We start from the raw sequence: 15,756 nt of genomic DNA, 5'->3' as shown, positions 1-15,756 counted from the left end.
CCCCACCCCACTGCTCACCTGGCTCTCCCTGGAGCCCCTCTGCTAGCGTGTTCTGCATACCTCTGGGGACACAGGCAGTCACCCACTCTCACATTCTTGTCTTTCCAGGCCCATGGTAGCTGGCAGAGGAACCCCGCCCCACAGCCAGCCTCATCCCCTGCGGGAGATTCCGGCCGCTTCAACTCAGATGCATCTAATTAAGCTTTTGGAAGCTGGCTGAGAGCCATGGTTGGCTGGCCCTGTGCCCCTGCTCACCTCAGAAGCCCTGGCTGTGGCTCCGCCCCTCTTCAGACCACTCACTTCCCCACCTTGGTGTGATTTAAAAAAAAAAATCAATTGAGTGGCTGACAGTGGGCTGTTCTGAGCACCCCATTAAAGTGTTGCTGTGTTTGCGTTTCAGTGTTTTCAATACAGGCTTGTCCACGTGGCAGGTAACAACCTCGATGCCGACCTCGTGGGAGCTGTGGTGTGGCCGCTGCCCGTATTGGGAATAGGTTTGGCGTTTGTTTGTGGTTCTGGTTTAGCTTTTTGGTGCTTGGTTTGGGGCTTTTAAGAATTTGGGAGAATTTGAAGCCTTGTCCTGCTTCCCCTCTGCAGCAACCAATAGGGCCCTCCCTCCACAGCCTGTCCCCAGAGCCACTTGTCACTCAGTGTCCTCACGGCCGTGGCCTCATCCTCTCAGCCACCATCACAACAGGAGCAAGGTGCCCCTTTTCCTACATCCTGGGAAGGGCCCATGACAAATGGCACCGCCATCTCACCCTGGGACCTGGCCAGGTGCACTCTGCTGAGTGTCGTCGAGATTGCTCTGCTGATCCTGAGGGCTGATGAGTGTCTTCAGCTGTGACTGGACAGCGTCCTCCAAAGGAGCTGTCTCCACTGGCAGTCTGTCCCCTGCACACCCGCACATCCACGCAGCCACTCATCTGGGGTCACCGTCTGTGCCGTGTCCGGGGCCACGTTCCACCTAGGAATCCGTATCTAGCCTCTGTCACAGGCCCTGCTGAGGTGTCGCCGTATTATAGAATCGATTGGAGCCTCTGTTTTTAATTTTTATTTTAATATTTCCACTTAATTAAAAAAAATTTTTAGGGCTGGTTAAGAGCACTGACTGCTCTTCCAGAGGTCCTGGGTTCAAATTTCAGCAACCACATAGTGGCTCACAACCATCTGGTAATGGGACCCAATGCCCTCTTCTGGGGTGTCTGAAGACAGCTACAGTGTACTTATATATAATAAATAAATCTTTAAAAAATAAAAAATTAAATATTGTATGTAATAGAGCACTCTGCCTGCATGTATGTTCAAGTACCAGGTGTGTACTGACGGGTGAGGAGAGGAAGCCAGGGTTCCGTGACCTGGAGTTACAAGTCGTTCAGAGCTATGCTGTGGGTGCTGGGAGTTGAACCCGGGTCCTCTGGAAGAGCAGTCATTGTTCTTTTGGCTTGATTGCTTTGTTGTTGCTTTCTCGAGACAGGGTTTCTCTGTAGCCCTGGCTGTCTTGGAACTCACTCTGTAGACCAGGCTGGCCTCGAACTCAGAAATCTGCCTGCCGCTGCCTCCCAAGTGCTGGGATTACAGGCATGCGCCACCTCCGCTCGGCACAGTCTGTGTTCTTAACCACTGAGCCATCCTTCCATTTCCCCCAGCCTCACCCTTTTCCACATCCAATTCATATACCACTGAGGAAGGTGTCTTGGGAGACACAGCCCACTGAGATGCAGAGAAGCGGAGGGCACTGGGTCCTGCCACCCTCTGCATGCCTGGGGTTTGCAGCCCGGGACTGAGCACCTTTCCAGCCACTTGCATGCTACAGAGAAAAGGCTCGAGAATCTGGAAGCTTCTCTGGCTGAGGCGAGGTACACTAATAGGTGGAGGGGGGTATTGACTGCCCAGAGCCTGGCAAAGACCAACACCATCCTAGAGCCGTTGACAGACCTGCATCTAAGGCTCCCACTGTCACTGTGAGCCCCGCTGAGACCACAATTGTCTCAGCCTCTGAATGGAGAATGGAGGGCAGACAGACAGACAGACAGAGACGGGGGGGGGGGGAGAAAGAGAGAGAGAGAGAGAGAGAGAGAGAGAGAGAGGAGAGAGAGAGAGTCAGTCTCAGGAAAACCGGCTTAAGGAAGAGCAGTGAGAGAAGGCCCACAAACAATGAAGACAGCACGAGGAGGAGGGGAGGATCTGGGTCTTCCTGGAGGCGCAGGTTGCTTTGGTTTTGTTTTGTGTTTTTGATTTTTTCGAGACAGGGTTTCTCTGTGTAGCCCCGGCTGTCCTGGAACTCACGCTGTAGACCAGGCTGGCCTCGAACTCAGAAATCTACCTGCCTCTGCCTCCCAAGTGCTGGGATTAACGGTGTATGTCACCACTGCCCGGTTGAGAGGTCAGGTTTAACCTTCAAGAATTTCCATGATGACCCAGTGTGGATGCATTCAAGCCCCCTGATGCCTCCGGAGGGAAACCATGGAGGGGAGCCAATGAGCCAAACCAAGGACCCGACCGACCGGCAGGCCGGACTTCAGGGGACCTTGCACGGCTCAGCTGCAGTTACGTCTTTTGCCACGAGGGGGCGCAATAAACCTAAAAAATAAATCCTGTCTCCAGCATTAAAAAGCAATCTCAAAACTAGAAGTAAGTCTTCTGAGCCTCAGTTTCCCCATCTATAACGTGGGGAGGTCTGTGAGCGGAAGCCAGGAAAGCAAGTCAGCATGCAGCACGCAGATGGATAAGCAACGCATAACAGGGCTGAGCCCATCAGTCCGAGGATCTTCGGTCCGAGGAGAAGCAGAGGCGCGGGGTTGGAGCAGAGGGGAAGGAACGTGGAGGTGGAAACTGCCCTTCGGGCGGACGCTGCAAGGCCAGCAAGCCAGCACTTCCTGGGGGAAGGAGAACCAGGGCCTGGAAAGGGATGAGTTCAACAAGGCCGTGCAAACAGATTGGAGGTGTGGGGGAGATGTGGTCTCCCAGGGCACCCAGGAGGCTACTTAGTATCAGGCTGGCTGCAGCAGCCCCGCCCGGCAGCAGGTGCCAAGGCCTGCCAGTGACATTCCTCAGTGCCCGGCGCCAGGCAGCCGCTCCTGCTGGATGTAACGTAAGCTGGGCCTGGCCGCGTGGGCCTCGTGTTTTTCCACCAACTTCTTCAGCCACAGCCTGACCGCAACCTAGATTCCGTAAGGCTAGCCACTTCGTGTTTGTGTTCAGCCTGGCCAGACAGTAGCAGGGCCAGGCCGGGGCCCCGGCCTCCCAGATGGCCTGGCTGCACGGCCTGAGACATGCTCTGTTGTCCTGCCCCAAGGAGCCCTCGTTATAGCTACCCAGCTATTCTTTCTTTCCTTCCTTCTTTCTTTCTTTTATTGTTTTTGTTTTTGTTTTGAAACAGGGTCTCTCTCTGTAGCTCTGGCTGGTCTTGAACTCACTACCATAGCCTAGGGAGGACGGAGAATTCCTGATCTCTCTGTCTCCATTCCTCAAGTGCTGGGACAATAGGAGCCAACAGGCTGGACTTGGTTTTCAAACTTTAGAGTCAGCTTGGGATGGCGTGGAGTCCACTGCCGCAGAGACAGCCCAAGGCTGTGTGCAACTGCTCTGCCTGCCTGTGAGACCCATTCCTGCCACCCCAGCCTCCGTGTCATCTCCCTCGCTGTGAATCAGGGACAGCATTAAAACATAGGCATACAGCTTTAACCCCACACTGATGGTGCTGAGGCAGAAGTCTCAAGTTCCAGGGCAGCCTGAGCTACATAGTAACCTCCTGCCCCAATAGACATCAAACAAGCAGGGTCTAGCCCAATCCAACCCAGTAGAGTGCGGGCCTGGACCCTAAGGTCGCTTCCATGCACTCCTGCAGTTTCTGCTGAACAGGGCTTTGCCTCATGCTCTGGACTGAAAGGCAGGGCAGCCGCCGATCCTTGAGACAAGGTCATAGGTCAGAGCTCACCACCCTCCAGCTCCCCTGGTGAAACCTTACAAACAAAAGGAAAACTTGATTCAAAACTTGCAGTCTTCTGGGTCTGGTTTTGGAAAATTCCTATTCACCTTTGAATAGGTGAATATTAAAAGCTCCCTGACCTCCCTGACCGAGACCCTGACCATCTTGCCAACCTGACCCTGCCCTACAAGGAGGAGTTTTTGTGCCTGTTTCACTGTGACTTTGTTTGTTTGTTTGTTTGTTTATTTATGGTTTTTTTGAGACAGGGTTTCTCTGTATAGCCCTGGCTGTCCTGGAACTCACTCTGTAGACCAGGCTGGCCTCGAACTCAGAAATCCACCTGCCTCTGCCTCCCAGAGTGCTGGGATTACAGGTGTGTGCCACCACCGCCCGGCTTTGACTTTTTTTTTTTTAAAGATTTATTTTACACTGTAAAATACAGCTACACCATCGCTGCCTTCAGACACACCAGAAGACGGCATCAGATCCCATTATAGATGGTTGTGAGCCACCATGTGGTTGCTGGGATTTGAACTCAGGACCTCTGGGGGAGCAGCCAGTGCTCTTAACCACTGAGCCACCTCTCCAGCCCTTCACTTTGACTTTCTGACTTTGGCTCTCAAGGTTCCTGGGGTCTTAACTTTTATCTAAGCACAGCTAGCTCTACATGTAGCTATCTTGGCAGTAGAGTGTGCCCTGTGTGTGCCTGCATGTGTGTCTGTTCCACACAGGCTCTCACAGGACCAGGGGTTACCATGTAGTCTTCATGAAGCAGACTGGGATAGCCCTGGCCCTCAGTGTGTGTGTGGGGGGGGGGGGGGTCGAGTCTCCAGAAACTCTCAAGCAGGAGCAGGGGGAGCAATGGCCTCACGTCTGCCTGGCTGGTCCTAAGCCCAGCTCTGCTGTGCTCCAGCACTGTCTGGGCCAGACAGCCTTTGAGGACATAGCTGAGGTTTGGCGGTGCTGCCTGCTCTGGGGCTGAGTCAGCACAGGGAGGATTCAGGCCTCTGCTGCAAACGCAGTTGGGATCTTGGAGGCCTGGGCTTCCAGAGGGTGGGCTGTGTCCAGAGCACCGAGCTGTGGGTAGCGGGACGCTGTGAGACATCTTCAGAGGAGGTCTGAGGAAAGGCATCCACCATCCGAGGCTAAGGTGTCTAGGGGGCACAGGTGGGTGTGGCATGGCCCCGTGGCACAGGACTCCATGCTGGGGTGTCCATTCCTCCACCAGCTAGAGGTTAAAGTGTCTGCCTGAAGCATTTGCAGCTGTCCTGGGATGACAAACACCAGTTCAGTGACCAGAAGGTGCTAGGCAGGAAAGGAGGGAAAATCTCACTGTAAGGGACAGAGATAGGGCGTGGCCAGAAGAGCCTGACCTTGGCTGATGAAGGGCAGGCGGGTTGGCTCTGACTGGCTCTATGGCCTGGGCAGAGAAGCCTTGGGTGAGGCTATGTCTGTCTTCCTGTGTCTACCTCTCCCCATGCTGGTCCCCTCCCTATCACCTGCCAGTGCCCCCATCTAAAGCCTGGGCCTGGTCTCTGTGCCCAGCCCCAAAGTATCATCCCCTCCCCCGCAGTGATGTCCCTGCATCCTCTGCTAACTGAAGCCAGTGTCTGCCAGACCAGCTCCAGCCCTTGGGGTCTGAGACTGGGACAGACCCACCTCTGAGGCTGATGAGAGAGACAGACAGTGGGGAAATGGTGGGTGGCCACACCAGGCCCGCGGGGGTTCCTACAGAAGAGCCAGATACGTCCTGCCAGGACCGAGCTTCGAGAGAGGGGGAGTGCTGGGCCACATGGGGAGCACAGACCGCAGTGCACCAGAGGAGCGTGTCCTAAAAGCTGGACAGAGCACCTTGGGCCCCTGCGGGTCGGGGCAGGGAGGAGATCTGTCCTGAGAAATTGTGTAAGGTGGGCTGGGCCAGCAAGACTGCTCAGCCGGTAAAGGTGCTTGGTGCACAGGCCAGATTTGAACTCAGGACCTTTGGTGGAGCACACTTCTTCTCTCTCTCTCTCTCTCTCTCTCTCTCTCTCTCTCTCTCACACACACACACACACACACACACACACGCACACGCACACGCACACGCGCACGCACACACACACACACACACACACACACACACACGCCCAGAAAGAACCTGACCTCTCGCTGTTCCCCTCCCTCAGTGTCCCCTCCAGCCTGTGCACACTGTCCCAGCTGCCCCACCTCGCCTTCTCCCCTCACGCACGGCCAAACACAGCAGCAGCTTCAGGAGGTAGAATCAGGAAGATCAGAAGTTCAAGGCTATCCTTAGCTGCATAGTGAATTTGAGGGCAGCCTGATCTCCATGAGGTCCCATCTCTAAACCAAACCAAACCCAGACTAAATCTCCAGGTGACAGTGTCGGCGACACCTGTGTGACCCAAGCAGTCACTTCCTGAAAACAAATCCTGGGACCCCAGCACACTGTGTATACATTAAGCACCCTTAAAGCAGCCATGCTCTCAGGGCCACAGCCCAGCACCCTCCCTGCATGGGTCTCCGAGTCCCTCCTCTTGGATTCTGTTATTTTCAGACTTGTTTTAAGCATTTTACTGGTCCAAGACTTTGCTCTATGCCATGGTGTGAGGAATTTTAAGAACTCCTGGTTCTAAAATTATAAAAATCTAAAGCGTTGGCGGCAGGACATTGGGCCTCCAGTGCCCCGAGCTGACCTCGAAGAGGCAGGAGCCGGGTCTCTGGGGGGTCTTGGCCCTGATCCCCCCTCCCCCAGCCAAGGGGCGTGTCCTGGCAGCCCTGCTGGGGGTGGAGGGAGGTGATGGATTTTCCAGAAGCTATGACTGAGGTTCCAAGAGAGGGCTGGGACAGGGCACAGGACAGAGTGGAGGGAGAGGAGTTGCCAGCACGGGCCGCTCCGCTTTCTCTGGAGTCTTAATTTCCTCATGTAAAAATTGGGGGTGAATTCTGTCCTGTCACTGAAGAGGCAGAGAGGGAATGAGGGCCCCAGCCCCCTGGGCCTAGCTAGGGAGGGGTCCCCACTAACCTCCACTCCACACTAACAAAGGCACCAGGGACAGGCCAGTCATCCCCCCGAAAACCCAGCTGGCCGGCCCAGCTGGCAGCTAGAGACGCCCCAACACTTTCTCAATGAAAGGTATTTGGCAAGAAGGCTGGACACCTCATCAGAGGCCGGGCCCTGCAGTGGGCTCCCCACGCCTCTGCGGGGAACTGCAGCACTGGACAATCCTAGGACTCCCCAGCGGCCCAGCCCTGCTCTGTCACCTCTAGCTCCAGCAGAGCCCTGGGGTCATCTCACAGGCCAGGGTGAACCCTCAGGACCCACATCCCTCAGGGTACAGGGAGGCATCCCTGCTGTGGGTATAAGTGGCTCCTCCCAGGAGGTGCTCTGCACCCAGGAGAGCTTGCGGGCGACCAGATCAAAGCACCCAGGGAATGGCGGCTCGCTCGCTCGCTGCAGACCAACTGGACGCTGCCAGAGCTGACCCCCAGGGCCGTGTGTACGGCCATTTGTGGGCTCTCTCTCGCCAGCGCTCTGCTGACAGGGCCCTGCTTCTGGGAGTGGGGCACGGGCCTCCTTCTGTGCAGTCAGGCCTGAGGCTCAGCTGGGAGAGTGCTTGCGGAGCACACACAAAGCCCTGTTCCATCAGGGCGCGTCTGCAACAGAGGCAGGAGGATAAGGGGTTCAAGGTTGTCCTCAACTACATAATGAGTTAGAGGTCTCAAACCAAAAAGACCCTTCTGCCAGGGACCTACTGATGTCTCCAGGCTAGCTGTTGAAGGGCAGGGGGATGGGGGGACATGAGGGCCACTGGGGAGCCCCACTCTTGTAGGGACTCACAACTCAGCAGTTTCTCCGGAGAGTGCAGGTGTGATCAGAAGCCCACCTGGCTGGCGAGTCCCCCTGCCTGTCCGTGTCCTCAGGTCTCATAGTTCTGAGGCTAGTAGGACCCCAGCGGAGCCTGTACACCAGTGGTTAGCCAAGGTACACCGCGCCTCAGCAGAGAGGTGCCCAGGTGCCAGGCGGTGGTGGCGCACGCCTTTAATTCCAGCATTCTGGGAGGCAGAGGCAGGCGGATTTCTGAGTTCGAGGCCAGCCTGGTCTACAGAGTGAGTTCCAGGACAGCCAGGGCTAGCTACACCCAGAAATCCTGTCTTGAAAAAACTAAATAAAAACAAACAAACGGAGATGCTCAGGCCAGCAGAGAGGCCTGCTCTGAGGAAGCCCAAGGCAACAGTGGCAGTCCTGTCCCAGGAATGTCCCCAACAGGGCTCCTCCTGCCCTGTAATTCTGAGCCACTAGCCAAGCCCAGCAGCCATGAGTCCCCAGCAGCCGCGGAGCTACTGTGATCTCTAGTCAGAGACATCTCTACAAACACACACACACATCTCCCACACCACATACATACACCAGACACACACAGAGACACACATGGGCGCGCGCCTGCGCGCATGCACACACATGCATGCACACACACCCACACACACACACAACCAGACACACACCACATATACTCCCCACACCACATAGACATAGACACACCACACACACACACACACTCCCCCCACACCACATACATACACCAGACACACACAGAGACACACACACACACACACCACACATACACCCCCACACCACACAGACGCACCACACACACACACACACACACACATCACACCCTTTGCAGCCAGGCACCTGAGAGGAATGTACCACACCACGCAGGAATCCCTTAGTGTTGACACCCAGGACCCTGTGGGCCTCCAAGACCTCTCTCTTCTAATTTGGTGGGTTTTGGTTTTCAGAAGCAACGTTCTAGTCCAGGCTGGCCTGGATGTTGGCATGCTCCTGCCTCAGTCCCGTGTGGCTCATCCCCACCCAGCCTACATCCTTTTAAATTGACACAGGGGTTGGAAGTCATAGCATTTTTAATTGCGCCCACTAGCAGGGCCGAGTCCTGAGGGCATTCCCAAGCACCATGGGACCGTCTCCCCTCGCCCGAGCTGCCCCTGCAAAGCTCCCCTTCCCCACATTCCACGGGCCGACCTGTGCGACTCACAGCCACCCACTGGGGCTTAATCTCAATAAATAAGACCTCAGAACCAAAGCTGGGGCAGGGTATTCGAGTCCCTCAGAACCTGCCTTGGCTGAGGCCCAGGCCTTAGGTGGACAACCACATCGCCAACCCTGGCTTCTCCTTCTGCTGGACATTCTGTTTCTGGTCACAGGGCCTCAGCTTCCTGCCCAAATTTCCCACCAGCACCCTTAGTTTTCATCTTGACCAAATTCTTGGCGGAGAAGGGGCAAGGGTACCCAGAAACCTGGCAGCCAAAGCAGGGAGGCTTCCCAAGATACGGGAGTCTAAAGCAAGGCAAAGAGTGGGGTCGCGAGCCCGGTCACTGCCCAGGGCCTAAGGGGCCGGTGTCTCCCGCCTGGGTTTGAGGAACCCGGGAAAAGCGGGTGGCTTGGCCCATCTCCCTACGGATGTCGCCTAGCGCCGATGCGGGGTTCTCCAGCAGCCTCTGGAAGAGGCTGGGTCTGGCGGGCGGCTCCCGGCACTGGAAGGTGACTGCCGTGCCCGCGTCCGCTTTCATCTCCCGGGAGAAGCCGTCGGAGGAGCCGTCGAAGCAGCGGCCGATGGCGATTTCCTTGGCCAGCCGTGGGCTCTGGTCGGTGACCGTATAGATGCCATAGTTGTGGCCCAGCGCGTCGAGCGGCGCTAGCATGGCAAACGCGGCGGGGTCATCGGCAGGGGCGAGCGGCGGGTGCCGAGCTAGATAGTCCTGCAGGAGCGTGTTGACGGCCACGCGGCGGCAGCTGCCCTGCGGGGTCACGGTCACCAGTGTCCTGTCCACCTGGCGCTGGTCAAACAGCATGCCGCCGCACTTGAACTCCACGCAGGCGGCAGAAGCACCGGGGCGCTCAGGGTGTCGCACGCTGCGGGTGTCGCGCAGCCCATAGAGGCGGCCGCGTGTGGCTTCGTGGGTGCCGCCCGCGTTGTGCGAACGCACCATGTACTCCTGCGGGCCCTGCAGACGCACCTTCAGGAAGCACGCGCGGAACTCCTGCGGGTTGGGCCACCAGGCCAGCAGGTCGCCGGTCCACGAGGCGGGCGCTCCCTCGTGGAACGGCACCACGTCGTACTCGTACTTGTCCGCCTCCACGCGCGAGAATCGGAAGTGACTGTCGGTGACCGGCGCGTCCTCGCAGTCGCGCAGGCGGCGCCACGGATACACGGGCCCGTGCGCCTCGGACTCGCGGCCCGCGCGCGGACGCGCAAGGTTCAAGCGGAAGCCGGTGCGCTTGAGCGCAGGGTCTTCGTGGTCGGTGCGCTGGTAGCCTAGACGCTCCAGGTAGGGCTGCGCCACGCCCACTGTGGTCGCGGTCGCGGGTGGCCGCGACGGCGCGGCTTCCAGCTCCTCACCTCCCAGAGCCGCGGTCACGAAGGCTGTGTAGGCGTCGGGCCGCTCGGCGTCGCAGAAGGCCGGCACGCACGCGCCGTTGGGCCCTGTGACCACGCTGTCGAAGCGGCCCCACGCGCGTGGGTTGGCCGTAAAGCCGGGCGCGGGCTCCAGGTTGAGCAGCGTCACCACCACGCCCTGCACCTGCTCGGCGGGCGCGAAGCGATCCGTGCCATAGGCGCGAACCTTCACGAAGCAGCGGCGCCGCTCAGGCACATCTAGGTTGAACAAGCGGCGCTCGCGCACGGTGAGCGCGCCCACGAGGAACGCGCGCTCCTCCCTGCGCACGCGCGCCGCCGCCTGCTCACGCCGGAAGCCGCCGCCTCCCTGCCCTGCCCCCTCCTCCTCCCACAGGCCGGTCTCCGGGTCCAGCGACCAGAGGGCCAGAGCCTCGGCGTGGCCGGGCATGCGCACGTGGTCGGCGTCCACGCGCACGTCCGCGCGCGCCACGTGCAGCTGCTCCTGGGAGCCGGGCGCACGCAGGTCCACTGCAAACATGCCATAGGTGCGCAGCAGCGCCAGCTCCCCCGCGCTATCCAGGAAGCGCAGGTCGCTGGACGCCGCAGCCGCAGATGCCAAGTCACGAGGGTCCACGAAGGTGACACGCGCCTCCACGGGTCCCGTGTAGGGACGGCCGTCGGGGTGGTGGAAGGTCGCGGGAGGCAGGACTAGCTCGCCTAGCGCTGGCGCCTCCTCTGTGCCGCCCAGCGGGATTTCACCGCCCCGCTCCGCGTCCAACAACACTGCTGCCGCCTTGCGCAGCGCGCGGATCTCGTGGTACACTCCGGCTCCGCGAGGGTCGAAAGGCAGCACGCGGACGCTGTCCACGAACTCGCCACTTGGGTCCACGAAGGTCACCACGAGGCGCTCGGTGGCCGGCGGTACCTCGATGGTGAAGTCGCCCTGGTAGGAGGTGAAGCCGATGGGTGCGCGGCCCAGCAGTATCCTGGCGAAACGCAGGGGCTCCCCGGAGTCCGCAGCCACCACGCGGCCCCGCACCAGTCCCCGACGGGGCAGGCACTTTCGACAGCCACACTCGGCCACCACCTTCACCGGGAGCACGTAGCCGGAGCAGCGGATGTCTCTGCTCTCCAGGCGCAGCACTGAGCAGCAGCGAGAGCCCGTGTCCCCACACCGAGGGCCGGAGCCCACAGGGCCCGGGCAGCGCGTGTCCGCACACACACCCACGTCTAGGTACGTGGGGCCGCCGCCCGGCTGGCCGCAGTCGTCCGGAAGCTTGATCAGATGTTCCTGAGGTCGGGGATCACAGGCCGGCTGGCCGGGAGCTGGGGATTCCATACAACCAGGTCATGGGAGGGATGCTGAGGTGGGGGGCTTGGGCTGGGCTCGGGTGGGGCTGGACTGGACCACACTCACCGAGTATCGTGAGGTGGGCGGCGCGAGATCGCACGGTGCCCGCCTCGTTCCAGGCCTTGCAGTGGTACTCCCCTGCCTGCTCCTCGCGAAGCCCCTGGAGCTCTAGGTGTGGCCCAGACCCCTGCTGGCGCCGGTCTAGTAGGGTCCCGTTGTGGAACCTGAGGAAGGCAGTAAGTGCACAGCATTATGGGGACCTTAGCAACGGTGGCCGGGCTGCATCTGTCTCTAGGAGAGAAGAGTGGCTTCCCGGAGCTCAGCTTCCTTGAGCCTAGCACTTTTCAGGGAAGTTGGAGGGCAGCTTTCAAACATGGTAACACACACACACACACACACACACACACACACACACACACACTGTAACCTACACTACGTCAAGCTCACGACAATCCTTCTGCCTCAGCTCATATCTCAGTGCTGGGATTACTTACGTGTTCAACGTCACACTTTAGTTTTAGACGGCTTTGAAGTACCACATGGTACCTTCCTGTTCAACCCAAAGTCGGCCGAGTTCCCTGAGTTTGGGGGGACACTCACCAGGAATATTTCTTGGGCTTGGGTGTCCCCGAGGCCTTGCAGCAGAAGGTCACATTCTGACCTGCCTCCCGAACTCGAGATTCAGGATGCTTTAGCAGGTACGGCTTCCCTGAGGGGGTCAGAGTTGGCCAAGCTCATGACCCTGCTATACCCCAGGGACCCCCCCTTTTCTTCGAATTCTCTCAGGGACAACCCTGAGAGATTCTGTGCGGTCAACACGTGAGTCACAGCTTAATTTTTTTCCCCCTTGGTCTGGAACATCCTCCTCTGTAACTCACATGTTCTTGGCTACAGGGACACTCACCTAACTCTTCAAGGATGATGGTGACCGTGGCTGAGTTAGAGCTGTTGGCGTGGGCCTGGGCGGTACCAGCAGAGAACCCACTTAGTTGGGCACTGACGTTGGCCTTGCTGCCGGCGCAGACTCCTGGCACTCGGAAGGTTCCCTGGGTACCACTGGTGGCTATGGTGCCAGGTCGAGTTCGCAAGGAGACCCTGGCTCCCGACAGCGGTCGTCCAGATGGGGTGACAACCAAACCCAAGAGGATGTGGTTGGGGCACCAGCAGGTGTCAGAGCTACACCCTAGGGGGACATGGAATGGCAGGGGCAGAGAGAACTCTTGGGGAGGGCTTTGCACTCTTTCCACAAATATATGTAACCCTGCCTCCCACCAGTTCCCTACAAGCTCCCGCGTGGCTGGACTTGAGTGAGTCTGGATTCAGGGCTAAGTGGGCAGAGCAGGAGCACGTGAGGAAGGTGGGCCTGTAGGTGCCAGGGAGAGAGGGGTCCAAGAGCACCAAAGAGGCCGATTCTTAAAAGATGGTAAGGACTCATCGGGCAGGAACACCTAGGTGGGGGCTGGGAGCGAGAGACTGTCTCGGACAACATCTGTCTCCTTTCCAACACTGCTGCTTCTCCACCAAGTGGAAAGTTCCAGTGGAAACTTGAGGGCAGTGGCGCCGGGTGGGGTCCCCACCACTGGCCGCTTCGTGCCCCCACTATATGAGGGCCCTGCTGCAGCTGTCTGCAGACGATGTTTGTGGAGCCCAGGCCCAAGTGGAATTTCCAGTCCCCTCCTGGCTGGCCTGCTGTCTGGTACAGGGAGGGCCAGGGCCTCGTGTCTGCGTGGGCGAGCAGGACAGGCAGCGGCTGCCGGCTGCATGCATGCACCCAGACTGTACAACTGGCTTCTGTCTACATACAGGGCTATCTCAGTGTGCACACTAGGCGAACTCAGGTCTTCATTCCCGTGCCTGCCCAGCACCCACCGACCCCCTCTGTATAGCCTCCTTCCCTAGTGTGTGCATGACCTCCACTTCAACTGCTCTAGTCCTCTGGGCCCCTTCTGATGTGGGCCCCACCCTGATAAGCCCCTCCTCTGCCCCCCCCCGTCCCTCCTACCTGGGCAACGTGATCTCACACACTTCTGCGCCTCCTGGGGGCTCCCGGGACACGTGTCCCCAGACGAGCTTTGACAGCTGCGGCGGCGCAGGCGACGACCTAGCCCACAACTCTTGGAGCAGAGGCTCCAAGCGCCCCAAGCGCCCCAAGGCACCTCTGCGGAGCAAAGAGGGAGATGAGGTGGATCTGCCCACCTTGGGCAGCGGGCTTTCTGGATTGTGTGGGTCCGGTCCCCCCCCCCCCCCCCCCGTCATACGCCCTCCCTGACTGCAGGGGCAGATTGCAGTTCTGCACAGAGCTCACCTCCACCTGCCCGCACCCTCCGCACCCCGCTCCTTGCCAGGTGCAGTCCTGATTGGCCCTACTGTACCCCATCAGATTTCAATACAGTGAGGCGTAAGACATCTTCCAACACCGAGCTTTTCAGGGTGGGCGCATGGGATCTTGGCATGTCAGTGCACTACCTACAACAACCTGGGCCCAGCTCGCTGAATCCTCACTGTTCCGCGAGCCGATAGGTGTGTTCATCTAAGCCACGCCCACACACGCCCGTCACGCCCATGCCCTACCATCATTGGGCCTTGCTGTTTAGGGTCACGCTGTACCCGCCCGCCCAAACCTATGGGCCCCGCCCTTACCCAGTGGGCAGCGGAAGCGCACGTGGTAGTTGGAGCAGCGGCGGCCTCGCGGCTGCTCGCGATTGAGACACCAGAAGCCGCGCTCTGGGTTGGCGTGCACCCTCTCGCCTATTGCAGCTGGCAGTGCCCAGTCGGTCGTGCGCGCCTCCAGCGCCAGTGGCCTCGAGCACACGCGCGCAGGACCGTAGTAGAAGCGAATAGCGGCCAGGCTCTCGAAGTCCCCATCTCCTCCCGGGTGGTCCACGTTGAACCATGACGTCCACTCGCTGGCCTCTGCGGGCATTACATGCTGAGCCCGGATCCCACCTCCCGCTAGCCCCTCCAGCGTGGAGCCTTGAGGTCAGGGCCTCCAGGAGCTGTGATGTCCACGAACACCTCACTCTCCCTCCCTGCTGACCCCACCAAGCCCGGATCACATAGGCGGGTTGCCGAGGTGACTCACCCTCCCAGGCCTCCAGGGCTGGCGAGGGCTGGCCGGCATCTGGCAGCGGTCCCTGAAGACCCCTGGCGGTTGGAGTGTGCTCCTCGGTGGGGGTAGCGTCTGTGGGAATTCGAGGAAGCACAAGATAGGGACCACGACCACAGAGACCCCTCTTTTGGTTGCAACAGGGGGAGGAACATTGACTATCACATTTCACGGGATAGAAAGCTGAGGATCCGGGAGGCCAGCTCTACCCCTGGGGACTGCTGCAGCACGCACTCCAGGAAGCCTTCCCACTACTAGCAGCGGACTCTGAAGCCCTGACACTCCACAGATTAGGCGACTCTATGTCCCTCTCTACACCTCTGGGCTCAAATGTTCATCAAACACAAGTGGAACGCATCCGGCTCTGCCTCTACCCGCAGAGGCTGTGGTCTCTTCCTCAAGTCCCTCCTGCCCTCTGCTTTCCTGAGTCTTTCTAGGTGGGGCGCAAGGTGCCAACAGTTAAGTCCTTGGTTTCTCTGGCTTTCCATCTTTCGAAGACGGACTAGGAAGATAGACTGGTTCAGAAAAACCCCTTCTTCCTGGACCCCAGCTTTCTGAGAAATGGTACTGTCACACGCCCCGCGGAGGGACAGCTACGACCCCCTCGATTGGCACCGATTTGGAAACTTGGCGATTTCTGGCTCAGAGCTTTGGCCAAGTGGACCTTCCTGGGACGGTGGAAGAGGTTTCTTTCACCCGCTCTCTGTGACGCTTATGAGGTGCCCTGCCCCCCACCCCACCCCCCGCTTTTCTGCGCGCGCTGTTGTCGACCTGGGGGGTGGGGACCCGAGTATCTCACTCACCCGCTAGGTGTACGGCGGCGACGCAGAGACAGAGCAAGGGCAGAGGTGACGCCATCGCCGGGTCCGAGCTGCTCTGCGAAGCTCTGGGATCCGACTGGGGCGGGCCTGGCGGCTGCAGGGAACCAAAGGGGCAGAACGCGGCCGCAAGC

At 59.1% G+C, this 15,756-nt stretch overlaps 1 protein-coding gene across 1 annotated transcript; it reads right to left on the bottom strand.

Annotated features, from left to right (window-relative positions):
* Window positions 1-8,848: 8,848 nt before the first annotated feature.
* Cilp2 (cartilage intermediate layer protein 2) lies at window positions 8,849-15,720 on the bottom strand. The gene is made up of 8 exons (XM_052162632.1): window positions 15,608-15,720; window positions 14,781-14,879; window positions 14,339-14,611; window positions 13,701-13,856; window positions 12,603-12,881; window positions 12,299-12,407; window positions 11,765-11,922; window positions 8,849-11,673 (listed from the first exon to the last, which is right to left on the bottom strand). Exons 1-8 carry the CDS (start codon window positions 15,660-15,662, stop codon window positions 9,323-9,325), a joined length of 3,480 nt encoding a protein of 1,159 aa, XP_052018592.1. The 5' UTR covers window positions 15,663-15,720; the 3' UTR covers window positions 8,849-9,322.
* Window positions 15,721-15,756: the final 36 nt, after the last annotated feature.

This window comes from Apodemus sylvaticus, chromosome 18 (genome assembly GCF_947179515.1).
Source record: "Apodemus sylvaticus chromosome 18, mApoSyl1.1, whole genome shotgun sequence".
NCBI lineage: Eukaryota > Metazoa > Chordata > Mammalia > Rodentia > Muridae > Apodemus > Apodemus sylvaticus.
Note: the sequence above shows the minus strand (reverse complement) of the source record. Positions and strands in the feature narration are given on the sequence as shown.

Coding starts and splice junctions, on each gene's coding strand:
- Cilp2 (XM_052162632.1), bottom strand. CDS start 15,662: ATGGCGTCACCTCTGCCCTTGCTCTGTCTCTGCGTCGCCGCCGTACAC. Junction 12,408..12,602: donor CATCATCCTTGAAGAGTTAG/GTGAGTGTCCCT, acceptor TGACCCCCTCAG/GGAAGCCGTACCTGCTAAAG. Junction 11,923..12,298: donor AAGCCCAAGAAATATTCCTG/GTGAGTGTCCCC, acceptor TGCCTTCCTCAG/GTTCCACAACGGGACCCTAC.